A 17429-nucleotide genomic window follows, 5' to 3' on the forward strand; every position below is an offset into this window, starting at 1 on the left:
AAGTTTAGTTGATTGTGTTTTGCATATATATATATGAATTTTTAATAGTGTTATTCCAGAAAAAACCTTGAAAAATTCATATAGTACAGATTATTTGTATTGAAGTAAATGACTATTTGAAGATGATTATGCCTTCTATACAAGCTTATTTCTTCTTGTTTGTGTCCTAGTTATAAAATAATGAGATCTTTCTAGCTTTTAATGTCGGCTTCTTATGTTCTTATGTATTATACATTTTTTCTAACTTTGGTTAATTTTGATTTTAATTTTGCCATACAAGTGTATCTACTTTGACTTTTTGAGTGATACTATGCTCTCTAGGGAAAGTGAAGGTGAACTTAAATTTGGAGATTTTCGCAAGGAAGCAGATGATTTACTAGCTATGGTGCTATATTTTTCCGAGAAAAACTTCAAAATTTGTGCTATTTGCGGGCTTAGTAAAGGTCAGTTGCTAGTTATATCGTTGATACGATTGAACTTACATATACTTGATTTATAAATGTTCTATCCCACAATATGGCTTTACTATATGGCCTTTTTCATTGTATGTGAAGGATAAGACCCAAAGTCAATTAAAATAGTAGATGAAAAGTTTCTAAATGCTTGATCTTCTTGTAGTTATTTATACACAATGATTCAACTCATGAAATTTATATTTTAGTTGACTAATTTTTAAATTCATGGTGTTGATCTCCAATTATGTTACTTATTGAACCACACACACGTGTGTGAGTGGGTGTGTATATATAATGAGTTAGTTCCATAATATTCTTTGCTTTTTTGAAAAGGCATTTAAATGGTCTCAAAAATTTTATCAATAACGTCAATTTTTTGGTATTTAGTGAGACACTTCAGATCCAAATTACATTTTTAGTTTGGCTTTTTTTGTGGGAACTACAACAAGTTTCATGTAGTAATGTAGTAATATAGCTTTTGATAAAACTAAAAATTAGTTTTTTTTTTTGTTTGATTGGTTAAATTTTTTGCTTTAAATGTAAGCACTGGAGGAAAATTCGTGTCCTTGAATGACGTGAGAACACATGACTAATTTCTTTAACTTGGATTGACTTAGTTAAGGTTTGTTTTTGAGGTTGGATTTGGGGTCTATTTAGATCAAGGATTAATACTTCTTATGAGCATCAAGTCCTACATTTAATTATTCCTACCGAATCATGGGAGATCACTCTTAGGCTTATTTTAGTCTCATATTTATTATTTATGTTAGCGAATTCATTTTGCGAATATCCGGGGAATTTAAGTTGCAATGTCGAAATGCTTGTTTAATAACTATGAGTTATCTCATCTTAGGTATCTCGAGTAGGCTATGGGTGAAAATGCATGTCAAATATGTACTTTTTAGACGAGCTTTTTCAACATGTTCATAGAGAAAAAGAATAAAGCAATATATTATTGTGCACATGTGTTTTTACTGAGTGGCTTTTTTGTGGAGATAAAGATAGATCTCATGCTCTTCTTTTTATTTTTATTTTTTGTTTATTTTGATAGATCTCATCTAAATGCCTAAATGGCATTCTTTGTATTTCTTTTTTAATTATTAATAAAATTCCATATGCATTCTTTCAATATTCAGCTTGATTAAATGATTTAGAGGGACATAAAAATTTCCACTTAAACTTTAAAGTTTGTAGATGTGTTTGATAAGGACTTAGAAGCTTAACATAACCCATTCGCTGTCCATGAATTCTAGTTTGACTCAAGGAAGTATGTCTAGGGTACATTGGGTTTTGATTGATTTGTTTATAATTTATTTGATTTATCGGCTTATTAGTTGGCGTAAGTTTTCTTGACAGACTTATTAGCATGGAAGCTAACCTACATCGTTATTTGGCAGCTTGTAACATTTTTACATACTAGATCAAAGCTGAGCCTTTCATATGTGGGAAGACCCAACAATTAAGCTTTCATTTAACACGCAAATTAAGTTTGTATTACCTTGTCAGTTGATTTCTGACGTACATTTATGACAATACCCAGCAGTAGGACTGGCATCCTTGAGGGCAAGTAAAATTTTAAAGTTGTTCTTATGACTCTGAATATTGAAAAAGCAAATTGATGGGACCCACAAATTTAAGAATGAGAATTCATAGCCTCAAGATTAGTCTTGTTATGGGGATCCTGTAGTACCTTTGCAAACTTATTGAGGTGATCTAATTTATGAATATTAACTTGCACTCTATGTCAAATTTGATTAGTAACCATTAGGATTGAGCATGGGTCCTTGGCCATTGAATGCAATCAACCTAGTATATATTGTATGATGTTGATGGGGGGACATTATCAGGCATGCTTGTGTTGTAGATCATACAACTCTCGTTACCACAGAAAAACCTATCCAAACCAGCGAAAATAACCAACAATTTTTTTTTGTTATTATTGACATAATATAAGTTTTCGGAGTGAAATTTTGATGGAAAATCAGTTGATTATCCGTTAGTTCTCCGACAACTTTATCGAAAGAAATTCAGTCATAAAAGTTTTTTCTTTCAGTCATACAAGTTTTTGATGGACAAGGCTGCTAGTTAGTCTGTCGATTTCTGTTATATATCAAATCTGACAACCAATACTCTTATTTCTTTCTTCTTCCTCACATGATCTCGACTGATAAAGACTGTTGTAGCCCACTCGATTCGTCAATTTAGGCCTTTATTCTCCTCATTTTCATTGTGTAATCAAAGGTAATACTCAATCTCTACCTTATAAAATTACTTATTTGTGATTTCATCCATTACATCTCATGTTTTAGGCATTTGAGATTTCTTAGCAAATGTCAAAACTAACCTCAAAATTGTTAAACATTTGATTGTGCTTTGTTTCTTGTATTATATTTTTTTTTGAGAGTTGATTCTTGTAATTTTTTTTTTAATGTGTTAACTTGGATTAGGGTTCGTTCTAAGTTGAATTAGCTTTCACAATAGTTTTGGTTAGGTCAAGCTGAGATTTGATTAATTATTTATGGAGAGATTTTAGCGAGATTTGAAATTTCACAACTCCTTGATTTAAAATATAACGAGTTGAATCATTTAGGCACAAACACTTTTTTTTTTGACTCGACTCAAATTTAGATCATTTAAAGTAACTACTAAAATAAAAGATTCGGTGTCAAATATGATTAGTTGGATTAATTTTGTATATTGGCAGGAAGCATTTAGTTGATAACTCTCCTAAGTTTGAAATGATGTTTGAACGAGACCTTGAAATTGACGGTATATGTGTATTCAAGCATGTTGCATGAGATCTCATTTAGAAGATTACAATCAATCATATAATAAATTCCCATGTCATGTGCTATCAAATAACATATAAAATAATCATTGGCTTTGTAATCAAATATAATTTTTAGGATGTGCACATGGAGCTGCTAAGGCATTTACATTGTGTTATTTATCTTAGTATAGTGTACCAATTACATAACTTTGTATTAAACTTAGTTAAATAAGCTGTTCATATTAAGGTATTCTTATCTTCACATATCATCATATTAGTTGTAACCATCTTTAGACCTTTATTCTCACATTTATAGGTCTCTTGTGGATATTCAGAATGAAACATCATAGATGTATAATAGATTGCATTCGGGTAAAAAAAAATTACTTAAGAGTCTCGAATGGTGTTGAGTATTTCATGCAAACATCATCTCAATTATTTATCAACTTTTCAGAGGATAAGTTTCGATGTCAATATGCGAGATTTCAACCAAAGTATTAGTTATGAACTTCACATGCTGAGTATAAACCAAATATTGATTATCTTGCTAGTGCTTCAACAAGCTCTGCTTCTCCAAATGAATATGATTTTAGTAGATATGTAGAAATAGTATTTAATGTAATAAAAGTTTAGTTTGTTGGTAAAGTGAAGAATGAGTCATCAAACATAAAAGATTAGAAATTTTACGAACTATCAAATGTCTTGCAACGGTTATTGTGAGCATCAAAACTGAGTCTAATATGCCCCATGATATTTTTATGAGAGTACATAATTATTAAAAAAGACTAACCCAAAGTAGAACTTAGTGCCAAAAGATTTTTATTTCTTTAAAAATTAGTGTCTAAATTTTATTTGACTTTAGAGAAAATAAATTGTTATGTCAATGACTGCATGTTATACTATAAGAATGATATAAGAAAGATTGAATGTAAAATTTTGTGAAGGTGCAAGATTAAAATTATAGAGCCGAAAAAAATGAAAATAGAAAGAAATTTCGTACAAACGTGTTTTTTATCTGCTAATCATTTCATATCTTCAAAGATATATCTTTTAAATGTACTGCTAAACATATGAGATGACATAAAAAAAGATGGGGTGAATTAAGTTCTTCGTGTCATCCAACATATGAATAAGCATAGAAGCACTTCAATCATAGATATTCTATGATGTTGACGGGGGACATTGCAAGGCATGCTTAAGTTGCATATAATTCCAGAAAGTGATTATATAGGTCTCATCACTATAGGAAAACTATCCAAACCAATGAGAAAACCAACCATTTTTATGTTATTATCGCATAATACAAGTTTGTTAGAGTGAAAATTTGATGGAAAATCGATAGTTTCATCTGTTAGTTGTCTCCGATGGCTTTACCGAAAGAAATTCAGTCATAAAAGTTTCTGACGGACAAGGCGACAGGTTAGTCTGTCTATGTTTGTTATATATCGAACCTGATAGTAGATAATCTCATTTCTTCTCCCTCACGTGCTCTCCCTCTCGACCGATAAAGACTTTGTCGTAGCCCACTCGATTCGTCTATTTAAGGCTTCATTCTTCTCATTTTCTTTGTGTAATCGAAGGTAATACTCATTCTCTACCTTATAAAGTTACTTATTTGAGATTTCATCCATTTAATCTCATGTTTTTGGCATTTGAGATTTTTTAGCAAATGTCAAAACTAAACTCAAAGTTGTAAATATTTGATTGTGTTTTCTTTCTTGTATTATATTTATATTTAAGAGTTGATTCTCGTAATTTTTTGTTTAGATATGTTAACTTTGATCTTTCTAAGTTGAATTAGGTTTCACGATAGTTTTGGGTAGATCAAGTTGGGATTTAACTAGTTATTTATGGAGAGATTTTAGCGAAATTTGAAATTTCACAATACCTTTATTTAAAATATAATGGGTTGAAGTGTTTAGGCTCACACTACATCTTTGACTCAACTCAAATTTAGATCATTTCAAGTAACTACTAAAATAGAAGATTCGATGTCAACTATGATTAATTGGATTAATTGTGTGCATTTGTAGGAAGCATCCAATTGATAATTGTTTTCATTCACTTTCTCTCTTTTATTTTGAAAGGAGTCGCCAACTTGTCAATCTTCATATAATTCCTATTTTTGAATAAATCTCTTTTGTAGATCATATAAATGATCTGAAGAAGAGAGTAATCAGAAGGTAAGGACATACGATAATGAAGGCAAATGAGTGAAAAAACATGGATAACTTTTGTAAGCTAAATTTCGTGTGATGATACATGAGCGTACGTTCAAAATAGGTCGGATCGAGAAGGCTTTGAAACATATTCACGAAGAAGACCCTATAAAAACAACCCACAATCAGAGATTCAAGCTCGTATGCTTGTTCTGGGGTCAAGACCAACTCCTAAGGGAAAGTATTCCCTTGGTTAATCACATCTTTGGGAGTGCCCAAGAATGCTCTCGATTAGATGAGTCCTGCTTACATTTTGGTGACGATTAGTACAGAGTATCACAATGGAGTGTTAGCTCATAGGAATATCTCGTGGCATTTAAAGCTCTCGCAAAGTCACAGGGCAGAAAACGAGTCTCTCACATCCCAAATGGGTAGCGACTCATCGACACATGAGGCCCGTAAAATAACCCGATTGACTTGTAGGATCTACATTATGATTTCAAAACCAAACAAAACCATTAGGGCAGAGGGTGAATCATCGTATCCCAAATGGGAGGCGGCCTATCTGCAATCTAAGCTTATGAGAAGACATCGATGAAGCATCAAAAGGGGCGACAGGGCTTAAGGAGGGAGCAAAATAAAGGTAAAGTAATTCTAATCGGGTATTTTACTTGGTCGTGAATGTAGTTTACCCAAAACAACCGGAGATCCCTTGTCAGCAATCCGTAAATTGAATTGTACAAGGGGATCTTGGTAGCCTTAAGACAAAGAGAAGGAAACTCTAAATCCTATGATCTCTTATGTAGGTAAGAAGAGTAGAGGTGAGACTTATACCAGTTAAAGTGATGAAGATATCGCTGGAGTGGAAAAGAGATGAGAGGTCCAACTACAAAGTTGGAAACACTCTCAACATAGAACTTATGCCCCGTCTGGGTCAGGGAAGTCTCTACCACCCTAAACATACTAGACAATCACTCGAGTAGAATTCTATATTGGGTCAGTCAAGTTGGAGAAGCACGAGTATTTCTCCTCGGGACATATAATATTATGTAGGTGTCTAATAAGTCCTAAGCGTGTAGGCCCTATTATTTATGACTTGGGTGAGACCATACTACACAACTCATTTAAAATCCAACTCAAAGGCCATGTAGGAAAGTAAAAACATATTTTGAAAAATCTTGAATTTTTTAATCCTAAATTTTGATTAGTCTTGAATTTTTTTAGGATTTTTGTAAAAAGTTTACAATTATATGTTCTAAAGAGCCTAAATGATCCGCATGATTTCCAAACAAAAGCACAAGGTAAAAGGGCGAAACCAATTTCAAGCACACAAGCATGCAATACAAAAAGTAAAGAAAACGTCAAACAAAAATATAGAACAAACTGGTGTCGTTGGGTCGCAGATATATCCCAAGAAAGCAGGAAAGATGGCCAGACACTACATAAATACACACGTGGTCCCACTTCTATACAAGAATATGAATTTGGTCTTAAGGTATGAGACACGAGCCTGCTGCTCCCGTTCCCTTGTGACGTGACTCAATGTGTCATGTGTTTCAAAACCCATGCCCGTACCTTATTTTCGATACAGTCTCGATCCTAAGGACTCTATTAAATACATGATAAAAGAAAAAAAAGACTCGACCTGCATGAAAATAATGTTAGCATCAAATTCTATCCACATGCAACACATATGAGCCATGCCTGACAGGAGGAGTTTAGCAATGCTTGCAGAAAATAGTTAGTCATAATCATTACTTGCTCCTCCCTATTACACGTGTGTGTGCATTTAGGCATGGCTCCCTGCAAGAAGACCGACCTAATATACTACTGCACATATCTCCAAATTGGTAAACGTGCAAGCACACCAAAAGCACAAAAGATGATGCCTGGCTAATACAACCAAATCCACTGAGAATTATAGCCAGGCCATCGAAAATGACTATCGATCATCCTAGTTTTTAGCCTAACACACCATCTAAAGTGTAGTGCCCTATCACAACATCTAAGTGAGTGCAGGGTTAAGTAAGAAGACTGACATTTGTTTTGACAGGGTCGCCGTCTCTGGCCCCATCTTAAGGAACCAAATATTCTAAGAGGTGCCACTAGATGCAGGTTTTGCGAAAAAGCTTTTGAAAAAAAAAATTGGCCTCATATACGGTCTAAGCTAAATATACAAGTAGTATCAAAGTAAGTTTTGAAAATATGATGTATAAAATTAGTAAAAATATAGATTTTTATACTTTTAAAAATAGGATATAATGAAGGAAAAGCCTAAGTGACAACTATTAGAATCATTGGAATCTTAGCATAACATATGCCACACCATGGTAGCTAGTATTGTCCGCCAAGGCATTCCCGTGGGCAAAACTCGCTACCTCATCGTTGCCAGCAACGGATCACTCAGCTAACGAGCCAGATTCGTCGTCGAGACAACCAGAAATGCATGCACAAATGCAAAGTGATCCAATGTAATGTGATCATCCTAACAGAGTAGGAATGATCGAAAGATGGAAAACATTCGCCACTAGTATTTGGTGGCATACACTAATGAAGAATACACCGACCAAGTAGAGTGATGCATGCAAAAGATATAACACAAGCGAGGATGAGTGTGCTGAGAAGGTAATGACTCGGGACTGAGTGTGTCGAGGAGGTAGTGACTTAGTGATGAGTGTGTTGAGGAGACAGTAAATCATAGGTGAGTGTGCCAAGGAGATATTTACTTGGGAGGATGTCTACAACAGTCCGAAGTGGTGTAGTAGGAGTTGAAGAAATGTAATTCTCATTGGAGAGGATTACGTAATGGATGGGGTTGGTGGCAAGCCATCCATTCACATGGAGTGTCAATGTGAGTGCGATAAGTGTATGAGGACACAAATCCGAATGCAAACAACTTCATGTATACAGGTCATGAACATTCAGGATGTCATGCAAGGTAGGCATGCAGGGGTGCACAAGTGAAAGTGCAGACCACTTGTGATGTGGTGGTAAGTGACCTAGGATGCCATAAAGTGGATGTAGAGTAAAGTGTCGTTGGGAGGCACACTTACTCGTCATGAACTTATGAGGGTATATGCTCCTGAGTGCACAACGATATTCAGGTGTGGACGTGCTAATGCTGGCAATCTGAAAAGCATACTATGAATGCAGCATATCAAATGCAAAGTGGTTGACTGATCGGTCGGGCTGGTGGCGACACTGATCAATCACATCTAACACCTAAACTTGCATACTTATATCTAAACCAAAAATGTAAAGGGCATTTACATAAATACCACTCAATTCCCATGTATTTAGATATCTAAAACTTAAACTTTACCTTTCACATTTAGACAACCCAAACTTTTATATCGCAAAGAAAGTATTATTATTTTAACTTTTATAAAGTGAAATGAAACATATAAATTGAGTGATTTCTATATAAATCTTCATTAAATTAATCCTATGTAGAGTGATCCATGCACATTTTGCAAACCCTACCTAAACCTATACAAAATTGTAATCATATGCTAAAAGGCATTTACATACATATCATTAAGGGTATAGTAGGTGGCTCGGGCTTGGTTCAATAAGTGGCTCAAGATACAAGCTTGATGAGCTAACAAGCCAAAGCTCAAGGTAGCCCTGAGTCAACTCAGCTCATGAGCCAACTTGTCTATTTTCCATTTTATAATAATATTAGTTTGAATTAATATTATTTTCTTTCACAATAAACCAGTTGACATACGAGTCATCTCGAACTAGCAGGAGTAAGATCGAGTTTGTGCTTGAACTTCATTTAGTAAATAAGCTCGAGCTCAAGCCGACTCATTTACACCCATACATACCACACAATTCTTAGATATTTATATATCTTACACCTTAACATTAATATTTACATTCATAACACTGAAATCTTTAACATCACATTAAATCTACTGTTTTATTAAATTTCAAAAGTGAAATGCACATTTTGATATAAGTGTATTATAGCAATGTTAGATGTTAGAAATGTAAATCAGAAATAATTGTGGTTCATATGTAAATTTGACCCCTTTAGTTTGGGCTTCTAACTTCTAGGCTTTTTTCTTGCTGGTTTTGAGGCTGAAGAAAATGAGACAAGATGTTGAAGTTAACCTAAACCCTGAACACATCACTGTGAAATTTATGCTTTCTTTGCGTATTTTTCCAAAAGAATTAAAACCCTAAATCTTTTAAATTAACGGACAAAAAACTTTGAAAAACATTGCTGCACCATGTAAAATGAGTTTTTACCTTAGATTTGAGGAAGAGATTGAGTAGAGCAAAGATGAATTCATCGGGAGAAGCTATTGTGTGTTGTCAGCCAAGAGAGGGAGCATGCTAGCAAAGGGAAGAAATTTGGGTTTCTGTTCGGCATTTAGATTTTAAGCAGAGAACCGGCGAATAAATCAGGCAGAGACAGTTTACTCATAAAACAACTGAAACATCTGACCCTTCTGGCTTGAAATTCTTTCAAGAATAGCTTTGATAGGTTCGTTTTTGTGCCTTTTGGATCCTTTCTCTTCACATTTAACGTCTGTTTCAGTAGTCAAACAAAGATTTAATGCATGAATTAAATAATAGCTATGTGTTCACGACTCTTCTAGCTTGTACTGAATATTTCTTTTTTAGTTTTTTAATATCTTTTTGCATTTACTAGTGGTCTTTTACTTCGCATATATACAATAAATCGAATTGCTAATGCAAGTGCTGCCATTTCAATTCAGTGTTCTTATCTGAGGTCTGAAACTGACTAGAAATACTGCAAATAGAGCATAGACTGCGTCTATGTAGGCTGCATATATACATTGTACATGCTGAAAAGTTGATTAGATCTAGATAATGATCTTTGTTATATGTTGTTTGATTATTAGCCGAAATTGCATTGTCTTCTATTGTGTGGCCAAGTATTTTTAATGTGTATCAGCAACATTTATGTTTGTTACAACTTGGCTGCCTAATAACTTACAAATTGCTTACCAAAATGTTATCTGCAAGTTCCTTGCCATTCAATCTTCTCAGAATTTAATGTTTTGAAGCACAACTAACGAAGTTTCAACAGGGGGAAATGTGGTTCTTTTCTATGCATCTATGCATAATGATGCCCCTTTGATCATTAATGTTTCTGGCTGCTTTACATTAAAAAGAGGTCTTGAAGGACGTCTGGGGAAAGATTTCATTCAAAGAATAAAGAAAGATGGCTTTATTGATGTCATGGATAAAGCAGGTGTGTTCTTAGTATAATTCCTCAAAGTGCTTAAATCTTATTTTGTTTGAAAGTTAGGTGCATGTAGTGGTGGTTGAGGCTGCTCTCACATTTTTTTTGTTTCAGTTTGTTTTGTGGCATTTGTTCTTTGTGTGGGTCGATGTTTTGCTTGTGGTTGAAATTGGTTCTTTGTTTAAGCAGACATGTTTAAACTTCAAATTTTGTTGCTTTATGCCGTGTATATAAGGCTATAAGTGAAGCAATGCACTCTTTGAACAACTCAAACTAGGCTCGATTAAGACTCAATCATGCTCGTTCAAATTAGTAAATAATCAAGCTTGAACAATTTTTAAAAAGTTGAAGCTTAAATGAACTAAACATGAACATAGTCGAACTTGTTTATTTATATTCACGAACAACTCGTTTGTTGTTCAACAAGTAACTTGTTAAGTACTGGATATTAAGCTCGATGATATCTCGTATCATATATAATATATTATTTAAATAAAATTTAAGTAACTAGAATATTAACTATTTGCTGATAGCTCGTATCATATATGATATATAAATGCTCAGATATTAAGTTTATGTAGGTTTTAAAGTTGTCATTTTTAGTTGTTTTGCAGGATTTAGGTTAAATCATGCTTAAATGCTATACAAATCATTCTACTAAACAACCTCTTAAGTAAGGGATTTATGGCAAAATGGAGGAGAAATGAGATTTAAGATATTATAGGGTTTAGAGTTCTAATCAATAAATTAATAGTTGTGATCAAATTTGTAAAATTATTTATTGATTTCTTTTAAGAAAATTTAGATACTCATTTGAATTTTTAGCTCGTTTAAATACTCGTTCACTTCTTATAAACAAATCAAGTTCAAACATTGAAAATTTTAAATAAGTCAAGCTTGAACAATATATGAAAGCTCGACACAAGCTCAAGCCGAACATGAACAACTAATAATTATACCAAGTCAAGTCCGAACTATGATATACTCGGCTTGATTACAACCCTACATGTAAATATGTACGTTGTTGTGTTTTGTTGGTAAGTGTGTACTATGGAGCCAACTTATTGCTGCAGCTAGTTCTTATGTGTGTAATCAGGCATGGCCATCATGCGTTGTGTATGCATAATCCTTTGATAATGACAATAATACACTGTCTCCATATATATAATAGGGTGGTGGGGGTCGGATACAACTATTCTTTTATTTTGATAGTCATTCATTCACAAATTGATTCTGATTTTATGAAAATGATGATTATATATGATTAATTATTAAATAGCATTCAATGATGCTTTCCCATCATAATTGTTGTTGATTATATAAATGATCCCAAGACTGTTTAACTGTGTTTATTTTAGCGTCCAATGTGCTCTCTTAATTTACCAAATTATGATATTTTTTGTCCTTTTTTCGTTTCAATTTCTTGGAATGTTGCAGTTCACAAATCTTTTGTTGAGAGCATTATTGATCATTCAAACTAAGGATTGCTTTGGAGATTCTTTAAAGCGTTGAGCAAGTTGGTGAACTATTTTGAGAGTGTGGGGGTCCTCTGGAAATGACGATGGTGCCAGGGAATAGCTGTGAGAGAATCAATGAACTTGTACAGCTGTGAGTTTATAAACATTATCAAAAAAATTGTCGATCCTCTTTAGTGGCAAGCATTGGGGAATAATGGCAACAATGTCCACAAAAAGGGCGATAGAACTCATAATAAGGACAACTCAAAAAAGCATTCTATGAGCGATCCTTTGCATTGAGTGAGATCATTTTGCTTTAATACACTCTTTGGGAAGAAGGATAAAAAATTTCATAATAAATATAATTGAAATTTAATAATTGATTGTGATATCAGTCTATCCATCAACAATTTGGAATAAAAGAGGTTCACTCTTCAGGTTAATAAATCGGAATTAATGAGATTAATTTTGAAAGAAAATATTTAATGATTTTCTTTTTTAAGGTTATTGCTTTGACCTCTTTGACATCAGAACATTTAAGATAGATAAAAAATTTATATTGAATTAAGACCAGCTAGTACAACCTTAATTAGCATTTAATTTCATTTAGCCTATGAACTCTAAAAAATTTCATGACCTTAAAGAAAAATTAGTGGATGTATTTTTCTGTTATGGCAGCAAGCAGTTTTAATCTAATAATAAATTAAAGATTATCTATACAAATGGTTTTTTGGGCTAAAATTCACAATGGATTTGCGCGAAAGTTAACTATTTCTATACCATTGATCTCAAATGGCTAAAAAATAGAATGTCAATGTATGTAACACATATACAATAAGCCTAAACCTTTTCCGTTTGCCTTTGGCACTAGTTTATAAAAAAATATTAAAAACAATTCTCACGTTTAGCCTGTGATAGACAAGAGTAATGTTTTTCCTCAACCTCTCTATTGTCATCCAAGCAAAAAACTCAAATGTTTTCCCTCAATCTCTCAACAGTCATCCAAGCAAAAAACTCAAAGTCATCGGTAGTGCCTTTGATACCGGAGTTAACCCAAGCCACAATAGAAATAGAAATATTATTGCTGAATTCAAATAAGGTTATGAAGACGACTCTTCAAACAGGAAATACATGATAACAAACATAAAACAACACAAGCAAGCACTACTTAAGTGTATGTCAAGGGTGGTGGAGGCCGGCTAGGAGGATCGAGATGGCTAGAGGGAGTGGTGGCAGCAAAGAAATGCTTGTGGCGGCGAGGGGAAGATGCAGAAATACAGGGACAATAAGTATGGAGGCTCTCCTAGGCGATGATGTGAGGAGTTGGGATAGAAAGCAACAAGACAGCATAAAGGAATTGTTTTCTGGCTGCCCTAGGCGATAGTGGTCTAGTGGGAGGTCTAGGACAATAGGAAAAATGTGCGATTTGGGTGGCAGCAATGTTGAAAGGGAGGGGAAGGTGGCTTATAGGCTGAGGATTGTAGAAAACAACAAACTGAGTGCTGTTGCGGGCAACTGCAATGAGGTGTGGCGGCAGGGAGCGGTGTGGGGTGATGAAAAATGGAATAGGAGGAAGATAATCACCACCTCGGGAGAGAGACGTAGTCGGAGCACTTACCAATCTCTCAGATACAACCCTCAAAAGGTAAAACGAACGTCTACGGCTATCCTGACAGAAATATGAAATCTGGAATTAATCAAAACTAACCCTATGCAAGCAAAACCACATATATATAATAACTAATAGATAAAATATGATGGAATCAGAATCGGCAAGAAATAGAGTTAGGATGAAAATCGAGAAAGGCAATGGATCAAATAAGAAAAAAGGGACCGTGGTACTATAACAACTATAGAATTGCTACCCGTTAAGCTCCCGTGTCAATCTCTCGGGGTTGGAGGAGCTTCGACTTTATTCGTCGAAGCTCTTCCTATTCCTTGTAACATGGAGTCAAGTCTGTCACGTTGATAGTAGCAGAGGTATTACAGTCCCATGAGAGGTTGATCATGTAGATGTTGTCATTCCACAACACGTTTTGATAAAATAAATATACATCCTCTTTTGGGACGTCATAAGCTTGAGCTGTATATATATGTAGGTTCTCGTAATTTAATGCTTGAGCTCTTAAATCTAAAATCTTCTTCTTCCTCTTTTCGTGCTCGGCGGAATATAGCTGATAAACTAATATGTGAGGAGAAATCAACTCTTGGGTAAAAGTTTTGGTAGACTGCATTACTCTCACTAGAATCCACTCGGGAGAGACCTCTTCTCCATTGAGTGGGTCTGGATCCCATTGAATAATTTCCTTCACTATTAAGCTCCTAAGACAAATTTCAAGGCTGGGTTTCATTCCTCCTGTCTGGACATCTGATGATGGGTACCGTACTAAACTGAATCTAACTTATGAATTACTCCATGAAATATTCCAAACATGGCACAAATCGACCTCATTTCTGACACGTTGGACCTGCCTCAGTAGAGGCTACTCAGGAGTGAGTCTATAGATATGAATTAGCTAGATTTCTCTTACCTGAGGTTGTCATGCCTCAGGTGTCAGTTCCTCATACTCAAGACTGCCTTGGATGCACACGTTGAAGTCGGTTTGAGTTTCTCCCACGGGCTCACCTGGAATTATGTGCATCTTTTCTGCTCAACTGGAAGTTGGTCCTCCTTTGTGCCCTCGTCGTCTTTATTGTCTACTATGTCATTATCTGATTTTTCAAGAACACTCTACTTAGTGAAACAGATTACTCCCTGGTTGTGCAGTTTGATTAAACATGCCCAAATCTGTGACACTTACAAGACCTTCTGGTTGGGACAGATCTAGGGATGCAGATTGGTTTCACCTATCTTCTCTCTGACTCAGCTTTTCATCTAACGAAGCTAGCTTGGCTGTTCTCCTGATCGTAATCTGACTATAAGACCTTTAGTTTGAGCGTTGCCTGTTAGATATGGTGGTCGTCCCATTATGTGGTCTACTTCTGAAGTTCGAGTCAGAATCTTTTATCTATCGTAAGCTGGTAAGAACTGGCGCTGGATCCCTTGCTTCATCTTCTGATTCTCCTGTTCTCTATATGCTGCCTCTTCTATAGGCCTCCACTGATATTGGATTACAAATCATCGTGGCCTGTTTTCTGCATCACTAAAGTCATCCCTATGGGAAAGATTTACTCTTGTCCCTTGCTCCCCTTTGATTCGCCAGATTCCGATCAAAGATAATCTTCCACTGGGTATCATCCTAAATGTCTGCAAGCTTTCGTTGAAGTCAGTTGATCTCTCACTGTATCTCTTCTCCGGTAGGCTTGGGCATGTATCTCCTCGGTTGCATCAGGGTTTAGGATTGGGAGGTGAATGAGGGAGCATGAGACTAATTGAAGTTGTAGAAAATTTAATTTGGGGTTGCTAAATTTGAAAAAAAAAAAAAAAAAGGTTTGTTCAAAATTTGGTTATGGTTTGGTGTGTGGTAGGAATGAATATTTTTGGTGGAGGTGGCTAGGGTAAAAGTAGATTTTAGGATATGAGTAGGAACATGCTATCTTTGATACCAAATGATATCAGAGCTAATCCAAACCACAATAGAAATATAAATATTATTGCCAAATTCAAATAAGGTTACAACGAAGACTCTTTAAATAAGAAATAAATGATAATAAATAATGACAAAAACAGACACCACTAAAGTGTATCCCAAGAGTGGTGGAGGTTGTTTAGGTGGATAAGGATGGCTAACGGGGGGTTGCGGCAGCAAATGAATGCTGGCGGCAGTGAGGGGAAGGTGTAGAAATGCAAGGACAACAAATATGGAGGTTGTCATGGGTGATGACAGCAAGGAGTTGGGGTGGGTAGCAGTGGGACAGTAAGAAGGAGGTGTTCTCTGGCTGTCTTGGGCTGCAGCGGTCTGGTGGGAGGGCTGGGACAATAGGAATGAGGTGCAGTTTGGGCGACAACAATGTTGGAAGGGAGGGGAAGGGGGCTGGTAGGCTGAGGACTGTAGAAACTAGGAAATTGAGTGTTGTTGCACAGTCGACACTAAAAGAAAGTTAAAAGAAAGTTTGGGGGGTCGCCCGTAAGAAGCTGTCGGTCGCCGGAATCGAAATCCCGTCGCCCGCTTCGGAAGAACGTTTTAATTTACGTATATATATGTATATAATTTTAGAAAAATATGAAATCAAACTGACCTCATATTTTTCATAGTTTAAATGAAAGAGCACTCTACCTCAAATCCCGTATCTACCCCGAGGGATAAACACAAGACTTGAGGGTGAGACTCGTTCAAATAAACTAAGAAAACATATGACATCCGTTTGGGTCTGCGAAATTGTTTTATTTGCCGACAAGTTCCCCTATTTAATACAAATAATTAAATAGGGTTTATTTTAAGCTGGGTTCGGAAAAGCTTAAGCCTCTATAGTTAATTACATCTTAAATGACCTAGGTCACCTAAAAAAACTCTCGATAAAAATCAGGGAATAATGTCTTCAAAGAAGTCAAAAGGATAAGACTTTACAATGAAATCAGACAAAGAGGTGTGAAGGGGGAAAGACTCAAATCTGAAACATTGTTAAGGAATCCAAATGAAGAGAACTAGGGGAAGCCACAGATCCTGAGACAAACCTTAGTAGGTTCCCAGTCTATCCTATGGTTTGGCTTCAGCTTTAAGAAGACATTATTAAAGTGTTTCATCCTGCCAATTTTATTTAGTTAGGGCTTATATTCGCGTGACAGGGCCACACAAATTGCCTAGAAAATATGAGGGTTTATGTCGTATCGGACGACAACCTCGGAACCTAGAACGAGTTTAGGGCTTAAATCGTACAGCAGAGCTATGCGAATGCCTAAAGAAAAGGTGGAGGATTTATGTCACGGCTAGGCGAATAACCTCAAAATTCTATGGATTATTGTTTAATTTCTAGGAAAAGGGTGAGCAAACAAATGACTCCCCCTTAAGGCGACCAAATAAAAACTTCGGAGGCAAATTGCCCACTGCGCTATGCCCACTGCGCTAGCTCCAAGCTCCCCGACATGACGAGTTTAAGTTTTCTAGGGCGTCCAGTTATAGTGTTAAATCAAATGGCCATATAGTTGTAGTTTTCTAAACATCCTATGTAAAAAGGAAACATACTTGAAGTTATATAATGTAAAGTGTGCGATGCAGGAACAAACAATAGAATGCACGTGGAACAGTAGTAGGCAAAACAAGAGCAGTATAACATGCTATACGAGAAGAAACGGTAGCAAGTGAAAACATGAATAACATAACATGCTATACGGTACGGGAGCAGGTAGAAACATAAATGGTATAACATGCTGTATAAGAAGAGCAGTAGCATGTAAAAACAGGAAAATTAATTGCTGTAAAATGTAAA

General features: G+C 35.3%; 1 protein-coding gene across 1 annotated transcript in view; it reads left to right on the top strand.

The window, feature by feature from the left end:
• The window catches only part of LOC110036940, a 46682-nt gene that overhangs the window by 18786 nt on the left and 10467 nt on the right, over nt 1-17429 (top strand). The window contains exons 4-5 of the mRNA XM_020741504.1: nt 322-443; nt 10450-10614. Of these exons, the coding sequence (XP_020597163.1) occupies nt 322-443; nt 10450-10614 (287 nt within the window). The remainder of the gene's footprint in view (nt 1-321; nt 444-10449; nt 10615-17429) is intronic.

The sequence above is a fragment of the Phalaenopsis equestris genome, unplaced genomic scaffold (genome assembly GCF_001263595.1).
Source record: "Phalaenopsis equestris unplaced genomic scaffold, ASM126359v1 Scaffold212879, whole genome shotgun sequence".
Taxonomy (NCBI): Eukaryota; Viridiplantae; Streptophyta; class Magnoliopsida; order Asparagales; family Orchidaceae; genus Phalaenopsis; species Phalaenopsis equestris.